Consider the following 16,761-nt stretch of genomic DNA (forward strand, 5'->3'; position numbering starts at 1 on the left):
TTGTTGAGTACTCAGTAGGGCAAATTGGGTAAGTTAATATATAAGCAAACCCAAGTTAGCACAAATTGGCAGATGAGCAAAGACACAGCAGGCTTCCCCAAGCAACAAGTGTCCCACCCTATCTCAGCAGAACCCTCTCCATTCCCTTGGCGAGGCCACTCCCACAAGGCCAACGTTTTCATCATAGACTACCTCTACCTCCCTGGCGTTTCCAAGATCTGCCATCGCCCAATCTACTGGTTGCCTAGCGTTTTCCTCCCATGCAGCTATCGCCAACAAGCAATGAAAGCTAGTGTTTTTCCATTGATCACATCAGTGTTTTTGACCACTACTAACGCCAGAGAAACCTCAGCCACTTCAGCGATTTCATCAAGCAGTTGCAGCAGAACCACCGTAACCGGGAAAGGTTTATTAAGCACTTGAAAACTTGCAAATTTCAGCAAGAAACCCTCTGCTGTCCCAGCGTTTTTCAGCAAGGAACTTCTCCCCAAAAACGCAGCCAAAGAGCAGATAACAGCAGCGTTTTTCATCACCTTTTCGACCCCGACAACACAGTCATTTTTCAGCCATTACAACAACGAGAAACAGTCATTTTCAGCCACCAAGAAAGTCACAGGTTCCAGCCTAAGTCGCCGTCGTCGTCATCAGCATAGTCCCATTGCATTAGTCCATTGCATTCGCATTGTACACTTTTGTGCAATCAAGTAGACCACTCGCCGACGAGAGTGGGGCCTTCGGAGGAGGGTTTTACAACCTCTCGGGTGTCGTATCTCTTCTCTCTCCTTCTCTCAGTCTCATTCACTTGCACGCACAATATCCACTATAACCGGCCTGTACAACGTAGAGGGCGGTACTATTTCAATTACCTGTTAACTTTACACAGAGCACTGAGAAGGGAAGAGAACATAGTTGCGTCCAACGACTAGAATGTCACTGCGCACACGAGACCGACACCCTGTAGGCCCCAAAGACTGGCACCCCTTTCGGTATTTCTTTATTCAAATTAAGGTAGACGATCCGACCACTTAGCACAAGCTTCACAAAGCTGTCCAAACCTGGGCGAGGGCTGAAAACGCAGGTTTTCGACCTGATTTTGGCAACATAACGACGTAAAAACCCCTGTAGGTCAAAAGCACCTGTCTATGACGGATTCCCTCGCTATCTGGATGCTTTCTAGTAGCTGTCACAGAAATTCAGCCGGCTGTAATTCCCTGTTTTTCACTGCCGGGTGCCCAAAAGCCTGTACACACATCCCAAGGCTCTCACGAGGCTCCCCCAGGGTTCCCTTGCATAACTAGTGGGGCATTACCATATGTGCCAAAGGGGAGAGAGAGATGCACGAGAGCAAGTCATCGCGCTACATGAGACAGAGGAGAAGGCAAGCTTTCCATTAAAGCTGTAGACCTGCACCCACTATTCACACACACACTGTAGGTCACTTGTGTTCAAAAATCAGCCTCCTTTCAAATTGGGCGCCCCCTCTTCATGCTGGAAGTGGCAAAACTGCCTAGAGCCGCCATGTGTCCAGTTTGCCCTTTTTGAGTTAATTCTCTAGTTCCCACTGACTTATAAAGTTATAAGTGACTTTCTGAGTGGCCCAGACTTCATTTGGCGCACACAAGCTTCCATACTCACCAGAATTCAGTGCTAACAGGCCCGACCAATCCCAGACTGACCGACCCAGACTCCCGCTGTGAGAAACCTATTCGGCCGCAGCCGTTTCACACTAGCCATGCAATGTCCACTTGCACCTTTTCAAGGGTTACGGGGAAAACAAGTAAAAATAAAAATAAATCAAAATATCTAGTACTTATTTACGAGAGGCAACAGGAAAAATACACCTCCTGGTGACATCCACTCACTTTGTTCGTGATCATAGCACTCTCCATAAGACGGAAAGCTCTCTCTTTCCCTAAGAACTAAAAGGAACCTTGAGCAATAAAGATCACTAATCTTGAGAAAATACAACATTCATTCCGCAGCACTTTACATTGCTATCAGAGGTTTGGAAGTGTTCTGCATTACTCAAGGAAAGAACCACAAGAATTTTTTTTGCTTGTTGCGATCGCACGAACCCAAGTTTACTTGGGCGTGGCGATTCCTAATCATGTTTTGTTGAAGAGTGACAGGAATCCCAAGAAAGAAGGGCTTGTCCAGCCTCCCCTTGTGTCTCTTTTCACTCATTGAGAGAGGACCGTGCACTTAGAGGCCGGCCAATCAACGTGAGGTGGGAAAAAGCAACCTTGGTGTGAGCGCAAGGCCGCCAAGGGGTGCGCCCGCAGAAAGGAGTAGAGCTCGGATCCTTCTCCAACGCGATTTGCAAGCGAAAGAACCCCTCAAGAACCTCAAGAACCCAAGATTCTCACGAATCAAGGACCTCAAGACCCTCAAGAACCCAAGTTCCTCGCGAGCTTCAAACCCCAAGATCATAGTGTATGGTCGTCACCCGAAGCGGCATGGATACTTCGCATTCTGGTGATGAGCATGAGAGAGGCGACGAAGGATTTTCCCCACCAGGAGATTTTTCCAACCCTCCCCCTTCGCCATCTACGCCAGACCCTATGGAGGCAATGATGAAGCAAATGATGGCCATGATGGATAGACAGGAAGACAAGCGCCTTGCTTTAGAACGTGAGCGCGACGAAAGAAACGCAAGATTGGCCGCACAACAAGAAGAAAATTGACTTGCTCTCGAACGAGAGCACGCTGAACGAAAAGAACGCAAAGCAGAAAGGGACGCCGAGCGAGAAGCTCAAAGGGAGATTCGTAATCAAGAATTTATTTCCCATGTCCTAGCCTCGAAGACCGAACCACCCAAAGATCATGGAAGTTCGTCAAGTGGTGCAAGCCACGATGCGGATTCCAACCATCCAGTTACAGAAAAGTTGACTTTCAGTAAGTATGACGGTACGATGGATGCTACAGTTATTCATTCTTGGTTGCATCAATTTAATGCTTATTTTGCGACAACTAAGAAAACAGGAAATAGCAAAGTTTTGACGGCAGCTATGTACCTTGCCGGTGATGCCATCAATTAATACCATGCATGGCAAGAGGCACAGCTAGCCACGCACCTAGAGGTAGCCGACGATTTCACGTCCCTCTCTTTTAGTTGGGCTGATTTCCAAGACAAGCTCAAGGCGCGGTTTATGCCACCTCAGTACCTTGCACGCTTGAAAGAGGATAGGCGTAATCTCAAGCAACATGGTATGCCAATCATGTCTTTTTCTAACCGTGTTTTGCAGCTAGGCACTCAACTACACAAGTCGGATGATGAGCGCAAAGAGGCTTTTCTCTTTGAGTTAGACGAATACATCAAGTTTGATGTTGAAGTCTTTGACCCCGCGGATCTCAACAAGGCGGTAGCAATCGCTCTTGCCCAAGAGATGAAGCACAACAAGGGAAAGCCTAAGGAGAACAAGTCTCCTCAAGGGACATCTCAGAATTCTCAGACCACATAGAATGGTAAGAACGGTAAGAATGGCAAGAATGGTAATTCTTCTAGCCCTTCTTCCTCTAATTCCTCGGAAAAGAACTCTAACAATGAATCTAAGGGTAAAGCTAAAACACCAGCAAAACCTAAGCTAACCCTTGATGAAAAAGCTTCTCAAGGAATTATAGGAGGATACATCACGGCAGAAGAACAAGTGATTTATGCTAAAGAAGGTAGATGTTTTCAATGTCATGTCAAGGGTCACATTAAGAAGGCCTGTCCTAAGACAGTCCCACCTAAAGAACCAAAGGCACCCACAACTACCACAAACTCTGTCACAACACAACCTGCATCTTCTCATGACTCTGACACACACCTTGATGAATCTCTCATGAAGTGTTATGGTCATGTAAAAGGACAACGTTTTATCATATTGTTTGATCCAGGCAGTATGCATGATGTGATGTTTACCGTTCAGCAAGCTTCTTTTCGTAGGAAATTTCTTGTGTCTCCTCTCTCAGGATGTGATATGATTTTAGGCACGAAATGGTTTCGTGAACTGAACCCTCTCGTTGATTGGGAGGCTCTCACTCTCACTTTGCATGCCAAAACAGATTCCCCCCTCATCATTCGTGCTGAGGAGGGCTTGCATTCTTTGCCTCTCATCTCGCATGGGTAAAGCGTGAATTACGACGAGGAGCACAAGCGGCATTCATCTATGCTGTCCCAGTTTCCCAGAGCATTCAGGCTCCAGGTAAGTATTCGGAGTTGTTTACGAAATTTAAACATCTCTTTTTGCAGGATGATCTCAGCCGGAGGACCATCGCATCGAGCTTATGGTGGGAGCGCAGCAAGGCTCCCTACCGTTTGAACAAGTCACAGGAGGAAGAGTTAGAGCAACAACTCACGGAGTTGGTGGCTAGAGGATTCATACGTCCTAGTGTAAGTCTTTTTACTACCCCTATTTTGTTCGTTCGCAAGAAGGATGGTTCGTCTCGTTTGTGTGTTGATTACAGGGCATTAAACAAGATGACCGTCAACAACAAGTTTCCGATGCCTCGCATTGAGTATATCCTCGATGGCAAAGGTTTTCAACAAGGTTGATCTGTAAAGTGGATACCATCAGGTACGGGTATTCAAAGGCGACATTTTCAAGACCGCCTTTCGCACCGAGCGAGGGCAATGGGAGTATATTGTTATGCCTTTTGGATTGACAGGAGCCGTGGGTACGTTCAATCGTCTCATGGTAGGTCGTTTCGGCGATATGGTAGGCGTATGTGTGTTCATCTTTTTAGATAATATTCTCATTTTTTTTGCATCGTGGGAACATGAAAGAGATGTTGAAAGGGTACTAACTCGTTTGGATGAGTGTCAGTTGTACATTGCAGCTAAGAAGTCTGAATTTTTTCTCACTGAAGTCACTTATTTGGGTTATATCATTTCTGCAGAAGGCGTCAAGCTCGACCCTGCGAAGGTGGAACAGGTTCGTAATTGGGATTTGCCCAAAACTGCAAATGATGTGCGTTCCTTTCTTGGGTTATGTCAAGCATATAGTTCGCACATAGAGAATTTTGCACGCATTGCTGCACCTATGACTGATGTTTTGAAAGGGGTAAAGACTCGCTGCCAGCCCGTAGACTTGCCCGAGGTAGCCATTGAGGCTTTCGCAGCTCTCAAGGTTGCGGTGACGGAAGCTCCGTGTCTTATCCTTGCTTCTTGGGATGATCCCTTTGAGGTATGGACGGATGCGAGCAATGTCGCCATAGGCGCTGTGCTCCAGCAGCATGGTCGCCCAGTAGCTTTCCTTAGCCGGAAGCTCAATAGTGCGGAAAAGAATTATTCAGTTTATAATAAAGAACTTTCGTCTGTCATTCACTCTCTTAAGCATTGGAAGCATTTTTTGTATGGTAGAGAGTTTATAGTGCGCACAAATCATTAAGCCCTCAAGTAGCTGCAGTCTATGCCTAGTGCACATTGGAGTGATCGCCAAGCGCGGTGGTCACAATTTTTTGAGCAATTTGGCGGTTTGATTGAGTATGTGCCTGGAAAAGCTAACCCTATTGCAGAAGCGTTGAGTCGCAAAGGACAGATTTTGGCTCTTAAGTCAAGAACCACTTTTTCGATACAGGGTGAGTCTTTCGACAGCATGAAGAATCAGTATGCAAATTCGGAGTTTGGTAAGTACTGGTTGCAGGCTCTTGCTTCCCAAGGGCCCAACAACTATCTCATTCGTGATAGATTGTTATTTTTTCGTCAGCGTCTATGTGTGTTGCCCTCTCTCAGGCCAGCCATATTGCATGATGCATATGACTCTCTCACGGGTGGGCACAGGGGTATGAACACCACATTGGAAAAGATTGAACGATTTTTCTATTGGCCTAAAATGCGAAAAGATGTGTTTAGTTATGTCACACATTGCACTATGTGTCAAAAAGTGAAAGCTCCTCGGGGTAAGCAGCAAGGCCTCTTGCTTCCGCTGCCTATTCCCGAGGGACCTTTTCAGGATATCTCTATGGATTTTGTGACTAACTTACCACCAAGTCAGCATTCAAGGAACACTCAATGTTTAACTATTGTTGATCGTTTCAACAAATTCTGCATGTTGATTCCTTGTAAGGCCAAAGTCCATTGTTTCAGATAGGGATGTTAAGTTTACGTCCAACTTTTGGCGTGCACTCTTTAAAAATTTTGGCACAAAGTTGAATTTTTCATCCGCTTTTCATCCACAGTCAGATGGTCAAACGGAAATTTATAATCAGTTGGCTTTTGATGTGTTGAAGTCTTATGTTCATGATCAGCAGTCTCAATGGGAGCTCTATCTCCCATTGGTTCAAGCTATTCTCAATGATTCCTTCTCTTCTGCTATTGGTCGAACTCCGTATGAGACAACTTTTGGCCGCCGATTCCAGTCACTCTTGACTCGATCGGTCAGTCACATGCTTAATGCCAATGCTGAGAGTCAGTCATTGGATGAGATTTCTGAGAGTGTGAAGCTTCGGCTAAGCAAGGCTCAGGAATCTTCTTCTCGACAAGCTAACAAGCATCGTCAGGAGGTCTCGATCAAGGAAGGAGATTGGGTGTATCTACGAATTATGAAACAGCGTCTTAAGCAAGTTGGAAAGAAATGTCCTAAATTATCTTTTCGTATGTATGGTCCATTTCCAGTCATCAAAAAGATTAATGAGGTTTCAATGAAATTGAAGTTGCCTAACTCACGGACAATGCACAACGTTTTCCATGTTTCTTCGTTGAAAGTGTTTCAAGGAACACCTCCAAAGGACGTTTCGGAAGAAGAAGAACCGGAGATCATCGATGAAGCAGAAGTCATGGAGCAGGAGCAAGTCTTGTTGCATCAGTTTCGCCATGGTTCGAAGAAACAAGTACGACAGTATTTTTTGAAGTTCAAAGATCGAGGAACCCATGAAGCGGTGTGGGTAGACGAAGAGTTCTTCAAGGATTATCCAGAATTGTTGGCAGACTACAAGAAAGCCATGCAGCTCGATACCAGTACCTCACTTTAAAAAGGAGGGGATGTGACGTGACACATCCCAACCCTATGTGTCCGTGGACAAGCTACACCATAGCAGGGTTTTCCGTCAAGTCCAATCAAGTTAGATTAGAAGTGATCTGGCACTTTTGTGAGTCTATTCGTAGACTGTGCATGCCCAGTCACTCAGTGTAGATGCATATCCTCTGGTTGCACCTTGCATAAGCATAAGCATTTCCATCAGATTCCATCAGAGTCAGTTTGGGGATTTTTCAGATGACTTTATCCCATTTTTCCCTATTTTTGACATTTTTCACTTATTTATTAAGTGACTTTTGTTGAGTACTCAGTAGGGAAAATTGGGTAAGTTAATATATAAGCAAACCCAAGTTAGCACAAATTGGCAGATGAGCAAAGACACAGCAGGCTTCCCCAAGCAACAGGTGTCCCACCCTCTCTCAGCAGAACCCTCTCCATTCCCTTGGCGAGGCCACTCCCACAAGGCCAACGTTTTCATCATAGACTACCTCTCCCTCCCTGGCGTTTCCAAGATCTGCCATCGCCCAATCTACTGGCTGTCTAGCGTTTTCCTCCCATGCAGCTATCGCCAGCAAGCAGTGAAAGCTAGCGTTTTTCCATTGATCACATCAGCGTTTTTGACCACTATTAACGCCAGAGAAACCTCAGCCACTTCAGCGATTTCATCAAGCAGTTGCACCGTAGCCGGTAAGGGTTTATTAAGCACTTGAAAACCTGCAAATTTCAGCAAGAAACCCTCTGCTGTCCCAGCGTTTTTCAGCAAGGAACTTCTCCCCAAAAACGCAGCCAAAGAGCAGATGACAGCAGCGTTTTTCATCACCTTTTCGACCCCGACAAAAACAGTCATTTTTCAGCCATTAAAACAGCGAGAAACAGTCATTTTAAGCCACCAAGAAAGTCACAGATTTCAGCCTAAGTCGCCGTCGTCATCACCGTCGTCGTCATCGGCATAGTCCCATTGCATTCGCATTGTACGCTTTTGTCAAGTAGACCACTCTTGCCGACGAGAGTGGGGCCTTCGGAGGAGGGTTTTACAACCTCTCGGGTGTCGTATCTCTTCTCTCTCCTTCTCTCAATCTCATTCACTTGCACGCACAATATCCACTCACTTTGTTCGTGATCATAGCACTCTCCATAAGACGGAAAGCTCTCTCTTTCCCTAAGAACTAAAAGGAACCTTGAGCAATAAAGATCACTAATCTTGAGAAAATACAACATTCATTCCGTTGCACCTTACAAGCTCTTTGTGTCATGATCTCATCGGTGGGGTAGGTCAGACTGCCAGAGTGGATGGCAAAACCCCGTTTCGCATGACTCATCAACTCCTGAATAGAAGCTGACTTCTGTTCCAAGCAATGATCTCGGATCTCTGTAGGTAGACCCAAGGTAAACCGCTCAATTTGTTCCTCGAACGAGATCTTCTTGAATGAAGAGGCGGGTAGAAAAAGGCTCTCTAGAATCTCTCGCAATAAGCGTCCACTGTATCTTTCTTGGTCATCCGAAGATGGTTTCAAGCAACTCGTATATCACGTTCATGCTCTCGAGTCAGCCAAGAAGAAATAAAAAGCCTCTTGAATTTCAGCCAATTAGCTGGCGCAGTCTTGCTTAATAGAAGCGTGGACCACCAAGTTCGAGCATTCCCCTTAAAGTAAGAGGCAGCTCTCCGAATCTTACAGAGCTCTAAGAAACTCCCTCCTGCGAAAGCGATGTCAAACTATTGTACAAAAGACAAAGCCTTCGAAGCATCTCTGTAACCAGAAAAAGTGTCAAATTTAATTGACTGTCCACCTTAAACTCTCAAACTTTCTTGATATTGTCTTCAAGAAAGTCATATTGGTTGGCTTTATAAAAATTCTTCTTCTTTGCATAGAAGTTGCTTCGTCAGAGTCTGAACTATCTGTAGACGAGTCCTCTGTAGAACTGTCTCTCACAGGGCAAGATTTAGACTTCTTTGCCTTTTCTTACCCTCCCCGAAGCGTTGCTTCTTGCTTCGCTTTTTGCCTTTTCGGTCTTCTTCGCTATAGTCAGATGAGCTAGAGGAACTGTCAAAAGAAGAAGAAGAAGAAGAACTGGGTATTTCTTCAAATCGAACACGCTTCTTCTGTTTCTTCGCCTTTTCAAATGTCGACTAACGACCCAAATAACCCGGGAAGTCAGTGCCTTTCTTCTGCTTTTTGCCGTGCTTTTTAGCTTTGTTTTGCGCGTCAAAAAGCTGAGCAATTCATGCATCAACCACCTCTTCTAATTCCTTCTTTGAATACTTCTTGGGAGCAGGAGGTTTCTTGAGAACGGGTTTTGGGGTGGTGGTGTGGTTTTTTGCCACTGCGCGTGCACTTCCTCCAAAGAGGTCTTGCTCATATATTTTGCCATTTTCGGGTCCTTGGCAAAATTAAGCACATCATTGTCGCGTCTCCGATCAATCGTTGACGCTCCATCTCTCGACGCTCCGTCTGAGTAGGCCGAGGCAGGCCATACTCCTTGCCTGAATCTTCGTTGTGATCCCTTCCCGCATCTTCGGATGTAGAGGGAGTCGATTGATCTTTGCCTGAAGCCATAGGTGCTGCAGGAAAAAATTGGGATCGGATTTCCCGTAGAAGAGAAATCGATCGTGCTCTGATACCACTGTAACAGACTTGGATGCTCCAAGTCAAGAATCTACCACGACAGCACCAAATAACCACTTCAAAACAGTTCACAGTTCACAATTTATTCGACACTGGCCCGACGGAGTTCCGTGCCTAGAGATATTGGCCCCAGGAGTGCGAGCAAGCACTCACACGCAAACTCTACGTCCAGAAGCTTTGAGTTGTGAGAGGCCAGCCCGTTTATTTAGAGGTTACATGGGATGCCAAAAGCAGAGCCCAAAAGCTGAAAATCAAAAGCTTTCTAAAAAAAATAAAGCAGAAGACTTTTCTCTTGCTTAATAAAATAAAGCAAAGAGGCTTTCTCTCTCTCCCTCCCATTTGCGTGGAGCAAATAAAGCAAAGGCTGCCAAAAAATGCCGCACAAAAGCTGCCAAAAAGCTGTCGTACAGCACTGCCACGTCAGCAGTACGGAATTCCAAAATTTGCGTTGCGTTTTGCGCTGACATCCGTACAGCATGCCACGTGTCATTTCTACAGCCAACAATTAGGGTTGCGATTTTCTTGCAGTTAGGGTTAGGGTTTCCTGCAATTAGGGTTTCCTGCAACCGACAGCCACGTCATCACTTTGTGACGAGTGCTGTACAGTGGTCTGGCAAAAGGAGTCTCTTTTCAACCTCTATCAAGTATAAGGGGGCTAGTTCAGGTGTGAAGTGAATCATGGTGTGGGAAGCGTGTCAAGGGTGTGTGGGGTGTGGCGTCGCCGGTGAGGGAGAGTGCAAGATAGGTGTGGTCGGCTCCAATCGGTATGGATGGGATGGTGAAAGAGCTAAGTAGGTGGGTGGCCTCTCGGATCCCATGATGTAATCTACGGTACTAAACCCCCCCCCCCCCCCCCCCCCCGGTTGCAACTCCATGTGGTATGCATGTCAGCCCTCCTGAAGTAGGCCACTGGGCCATCCCGTTATAAAGAGACGGTGTTGAGAGCCTAGCCTGAGGAAACGATGGTCGGACTCTATAGTGCGAGCTATGTCTGTTGAATCTCTCATGGTGGCCTCCTCCTGTATGGCGAATAGTGCCACCAGGTTCCCTGTGTCTTATGTCTCACACTGATCCCGACATGGCTTGGCATTAAAGTCGCCCATAAGGAAGACTTCCCCTAGTGTAGAGTACTCCATAATCTCATCTGAAAAGGCATGTATATGGGGATGATCTCTCCTGTCGTCTCTGTGGTAGCAAATCTAGAGCCTAAGGGGGCAAAGTAGCAAAGGGCGATGTAGATAATCCTTGCCGGTGAAAGCTCAAAGCGGATCCAAAGATAGTGGGCCTGTGGGTTCCGTGCAACAATCTGTATCCTGCTATAGAGTCCCTATCTGAAGAGTATAGCCATCCCTCCTTACCCTCTTATGGTGTGCTGGCAAGTGCTCCCTCGATGTGAAGACTCCCACTAAAAGTTGTGGATCTTTGGTAGACTCCACTCTGGACTCTCATGTGCCTCTGTCAAAAGGATGAGGTCTCGTCCTCTCATCACCTCCTCAAGCCTCTCTAGATGTGTCCATAGATCCCGTTGCAGTTCCAAACTGCGAGGTGGATCTCCTCATGTGTCCCATAGGCCACGAGTCCCTATGCAATGGTCTTGCCATTAATGATGACCCTACCATCTCGGCAAACGGCCTTCTTCCCTTCTTAACCGCCATCAATGATACAATGTTTCAAGAGTCCCAGATGATTGGTGCAGGAGCCAGATCAATCGCATCTTTTCTCAAATTCGAAACGGTCATCTTCATCACGTGTTGTGAGGATTTGAAGATTTGTTAGGCCGTCTCACATGGGATTGAAATGTGGCTCTGATTTTAAATTTGTGAGGGTTGGAGCGAATGCTTCGAAGTGCTACACTCTTTCCTCATCACACAATAATTCACTTACAGATAGTATAGACGAAGGAGCCTGGAGGCATAATAGATGATTCAAATTGCTCCCTGGATCCTACACACCATCGAGGTAGTAAATGACCCAAGCAAGATATCTACTCTCCAAGCATGTCTCCTTAAGTGACATTGGATTATACCAACTATTGCATTTGGCGGAGGATAATGATAACAATGCTTGATTCATACAATCTTGGATTTTGCATAACCGAGAAGATTGTGAAGCTAGCATTACCGAAAAAGGGGGCCCTGTGGAGCAAGTCAATGCTTCTATCCGGTCCTTCATAATTTTGAAACATACTCCACAAGTCTTGGCACATGATTTGGGCTCAATTGGTGTCCATCTATGAGCATTATACCCCTAAGAAGTGTAATGCTTTGAAAGAGCACTTGACTAACCTAGATGCATCTCGTGCTAAATCTGTGAGGAAACCTATCAACTAGATGCAAGCATTGCAAGTGATGGATGGGGAAGTAAATTGCCTTAAAGGAATGGCCATCGTCCTCTTATCTGGGTTACCGACCTTGTAATCGGGTTTCTATTCTTTGCTTGAATAGTTTTCAGATGGTTCAAACTTGCATGGTTAAGATGGTTCAAACTTGCAGGGTAAAGTCGCAAACAAAATGGTGAGACTCAATGCTTGTCCATGTCCTTCTCCAAGGTGCAAGCATTTCCTAAAGAGCAACTTATAAAATTGATGCTACAATAAGAGTATAAGCATCTCCGTGCAGACAAAAGGGGACTGGACATCATCCTCCACATCCAACACCTAGATAATAGCTACACACTCCCAAATCCCATAGAATGAGAAAATGTTAGACTCTTGATCAAAGGTTAGCATGCTCCCTCATGTTCACTTGATAAGACCCAACATGTCAATCCTCCAAGCACAGTACTAGTATTCAAAACAAAGAAAGGGCCCATGCAATCAAACAAACTACCTTTGTTGTTCTACGTTTTGCCAAAACATCCAATTAGTCCCAAATTGTTAAGTGGAATGGACTCTATGTAAAGTTATGAAAATCTTTTTAGTTGAGACATAACTTTCATTCCTACCAAAGTAACCAAACAAGTATAAAAATTGTTCAAGGTAGGATAGTTTGCAATGTCACGAAGCTCCATTTGGCCAACACTAAATTGCGAGAAGCGTTGCCATAAAAGGTTCAAAGTGTATCAAAAAGCCTTCTAACTTATCCAAGGAAAGATGAAAAGAGCCAAAAAAAAAATCCACTTACAAGACAGTTAAGTTGCCCAGGTTTGAAAACACATCCACAAGGTTCCCACTAAATCGATTATTGCCCAGGTACCTACATTCGAGTAAAAATAATAAATTGCAACTACTCACAACAAGTCCTGCGCTTGACCTAAATAGACCCTGTGCCAATACTACTCACAGATTCACCAGGCCAGTCATCGTGGAGAGAGAGTATGGTAAGTTCCCTGCAAGGCTGTTACTTCCAAGATTTCTGTTTGGCTTGAATGACATGAAAATGCTCAGAATTGCTTCAAGAGAAAGTAAACAAACAATATCAAGGTGGTCAATTAGGCATACAGAGTCTTCAGATTGGGAGGAAGAGAATAGGGCACGTCTCCAGATAGCTGATTGTTGCTAAGATCCCTGCATCGATAGATTTTAAAAAGTGGAAACGAGAATGAGGTACTGTCATCCTTGACAATAGAGTTAACAAACCACACATTAAAACTTACATGACATGAAGAGATTTAAGCAACCCCAGATTGTAGCTGAGTTGGCCATTGAGACTGAGCCCCGGAAGATTGCTGCATAGAGAAAAAGAGTCTGAATGAAATCCTGCTGTGAAGGCTACATCAAAGAGGGCTTCCACTCTTGAATGTTGAAGAGCCATGGATGCGATTGACTGAAACAGTAGGGTGGAGTAGCAGAGCTTACATTTCTTTGACAGACGAACCAGCACAAACTACTCCTTTCCAAGATTGTCCGCATGGATCGCCGTTGCTGGCGACCCAGGAGGTCAAGGACCAAGGTGAGCCAAGACTGCTGTATAGTGTTTGAAGAGCCGTCGCTGCAAATTTCGCAAGAAGTAGGTCAAAGAGATTGCATGCACTGACAAGAGGAAACCCCCATAAGAGACTGCCCTTACCATCATCCCCATCTGTGAGAGCCGAGGCAGCAGAGATGAGAAACGAGAGAATGAGAAGAAGCCGTTTCCGCATTGCGCTAGATGCGATAACGCAATGCCACCAGAAAATGGAAATGGGTGTGTGAGCCGGGGTGGCCGTTCGCAAGGATCAACGTTGACAAATGCTAATATTGGTGCCTCGTGGAAAGATAGCAGTACGTTGTATGGGGAAGGGCAAGAACGGAAATCGAAGGACTTGTGTTGCTGCTGTGCTTGTATTGAAGGACGACAATGTGTGCGCCCGTATGCTTGTTTGCTGGTGATGTACCATCTGCTGTTCTGCCACTGCGAGACGCAAGAAAGGTGCGACCTGAGTACCAGCAGCTGGAGCAAAGGAAGGGGACAGCGAAAGGGACAGTTTTCTTGAGGACGAAGAGAGAGAGAGAGAGAGAGAGAGAGAGAGAGAGAGTCTGTGCTTGGGCACGCGCGCCAGCCCGCTGCTTGCGTGTAGGCTGCCATGTGTTGGGAGGCCTACAGGAGCCAGCTTGGGTCCTTGTAATGAGGAGGACAGTGAGGCTCTTGTGTGGGGTGTGACGATCACGTCTTGGCACAATGCACCGTGCAGTGTGTGTACACCCATTATTGAACAAGTTCTTTCAACGAAAAAGCCTTCATTTCTGCTGTTATTAGGCTAGCATCCCTTTCTTGACTGCGATGCACCTACCAATTCAATTTTATTTACTCCTTTCGCACCATAACCTAACCCCGCTCTTGAACGGAGGCGATTTTCGTCTCCCCCTATCAACCCGAGCAGACTCGAAGCGGCATGGCAAGCTCGTCATGATGCAGGTTTCTACACCCAGGCGCCTCATGCCCATACACCAGCAGGGTTTCATCCTCCACCTGCTGAGGGCTTTGCCTCTCCAACCGCCCACGTAGCTCCCCCAGACCCTAACCAGGGAGGAAGCAGTAGCTCTTCTTCAGGAAACTTCAGACAAGCCGCAATCAATAAGCCCCTTGTTATTCTCCCTGCTGCTCAAGTTCGCAAAACTCAAGCCGATCTAGAAAACAGAGCACTGATAGGGATGCTAGCAGGGCCTCGCCCACCTGCGGAAGTCCTAAGAGGGTGGATGAAGAACCACTGGGGTCCTCTAGGTGCAGAGGTGGAGACCATCCAAGCGCTCCCAAAAAATCAGTACGTGTTTCTTTTCAAAAACTCAAAAATGGCCTTCAGAGTGCTTAGTACCGGCCAATGGTTGTTAAGAACCTCTCCCCTGTGCTTATTCAAATGGCACAAGGAGTACAACGCAGAAAGAGACGCCCTCACAAAATACCCTGTGTGGGTGGAGTTTCCAAACCTCCCTCTACACTTCCATAACCACCTTTGGGTTATAGGGGCTCAACTAGGGAAAGTCCTAGGGGGAAGACCCAGGGGAGAGTACATCCCGGCATGGCACCCACGGGCTCTTATAGAGATGGATACCTCGGTAGACCTCCCACGGGAGATGGTAGTGGCGCTAGACGACGGAGAGTTCTTTGTTCAACCACTGGTGTATAAATACCTACCTAACGCATGTTTTCACAGCGGGGTTAAAGGACACTTTGTCAGAGAATGCCTTGTTTAGAACCCTCAAGTCACTCCTAATCCCCGCACCCCTGTCGACAAAGACATCAACAAAAACAAAGAAGAACCTGCTAGCCCCCCCCCCCCCCCCCCCCCCCCCCCCCCCCCAAAACTCAAAGGACTGGGACTCCCCCTTGCTAAAAAGCCTGCTAATGGTAGGAACAGAACCAGAGGACCCAACAAGTATGATATCCTGGCCTCCCTCCCGGAGTGGGAAGAATCAGATGTGGCTAACTCCATAGGACAAGAATCGGAGAAGAAGAAGATTCAGTATCCTGCCTTGAGGCACAAGTCAACAAGGTGGACAGAGAAACCTCTATAGACCTCAACAAGCCCCTCCCTATCCCTCACAACAAGGAAAACCAAAGGGAACCTTGGAGACAAGCCCCTCGCCCATGGAACCATGGACAGGCCCTCAACTCAACGTCACAGGCGTCTCCTCAGACTCAGAACAAAAGCCGCAAGGATCGAAGAAACCCTAGATGAAAGTCCTCTCGTGGAACATCAAAGGGTTATCTGACCCTACCAAAGCTAACAAAATCAAAGCATGGATTGCTAACTACCCTGTAGAGGTGATAGGACTGCAGAGGATGATAGATGACTGCAAGGCAGAAAAAGAAAAGCTAAGGCGACAGCACTTCAATGGGCTGCGGCTCATAGCTCACCTCGAGGAAGTTCTTAGATCACTACCCAATGGAAATAACTGGTGATTGATTGTAGTAAACAAAAAGTCTATGTAACTTTGATCAAAGTGTTTCGATCGAGCAGTATCACCCTTCGAAGGGCACTTCATTGGTTTTGTAATCTCCCCCAGAATTTTGTAACCTTGTTTCTTATCTAATACACTCCCAAAGCTTTTCATGGAAAAAAAAAGGTGGCGCTTAGAACGGAGAGAGAGAACTCGAAAACCCTAAGAGCGATGGCGTGAAGGTTACACAGCACTGCTGCTTCCTCGCCTAATCTGTCCCATCGGGGAGATGACCTCCCAAGTCATCTCACCACCGCTAGGCCCCGACTCCAGACCCCCTAACATATGGGCCTAGGGCAAGCTACCTCACCACTCTCCAGTGCACAATAACTCCCCTGTAGCCCACGTCAGGGGAGTTAATGGCCTCAACCATGAAGTTTTATCCCACCACAACCACCTAACCATGCTCCTTAATGGAGGCGATTATCTTCTCCCACCTGAAAGCATGAGCAGATTAGAAGCAACCCGACTAGCTTGTCATGGAGTAGGATTCTTCTCACAGACAACTACTACCAATCCAACAACAGGGTTTCATCCTCCGACTGCTGAGGGCTCTACCGCTCCAACTGCCTCTACAACTCCCCCAGTCCCTCACCAAGGAGGCAGCGGAAGCACTGCTATAGGAGGCTTTGGACAAGCTACAAACGGTAAGCCTCTTGTTATTCTTCCTATTGCCCAAGTTCATAAAACTCAAGTAGATTTAGAGAACGCAGCTCTAATAGGTCTTCTGGATGGTCCCCGCCCCCCGGCCGACGTCTTGATAGGTTGGATCAGGAACCACTGGGGTCCTATAGGAGCAGAGGTTGAGACCATCCAAGCC

General features: G+C 46.4%; 1 protein-coding gene across 1 annotated transcript in view; it reads right to left on the reverse strand.

Moving 5' to 3' along the window:
- LOC147436735 (protein STRUBBELIG-RECEPTOR FAMILY 8-like) overlaps positions 1–14,038 on the reverse strand; it is a 43,943-nt gene extending 29,905 nt beyond the window's left edge. The window contains exons 1-6 of the mRNA XM_086486167.1: positions 13,591–14,038; positions 13,380–13,512; positions 13,178–13,249; positions 13,023–13,088; positions 12,865–12,936; positions 12,706–12,777 (exon numbers count right to left, since the gene is read on the reverse strand). Of these exons, the coding sequence (XP_086342293.1) occupies positions 12,706–12,777; positions 12,865–12,936; positions 13,023–13,088; positions 13,178–13,249; positions 13,380–13,512; positions 13,591–13,663 (488 nt within the window). The 5' untranslated portion in view covers positions 13,664–14,038. The remainder of the gene's footprint in view (positions 1–12,705; positions 12,778–12,864; positions 12,937–13,022; positions 13,089–13,177; positions 13,250–13,379; positions 13,513–13,590) is intronic.
- Between the last annotated feature and the right edge of the window lie 2,723 nt (positions 14,039–16,761).

This window comes from Adiantum capillus-veneris, chromosome 17 (genome assembly GCF_014529385.1).
Source record: "Adiantum capillus-veneris isolate H3 chromosome 17, ASM1452938v2, whole genome shotgun sequence".
NCBI classification, from domain to species: Eukaryota; Viridiplantae; Streptophyta; class Polypodiopsida; order Polypodiales; family Pteridaceae; genus Adiantum; species Adiantum capillus-veneris.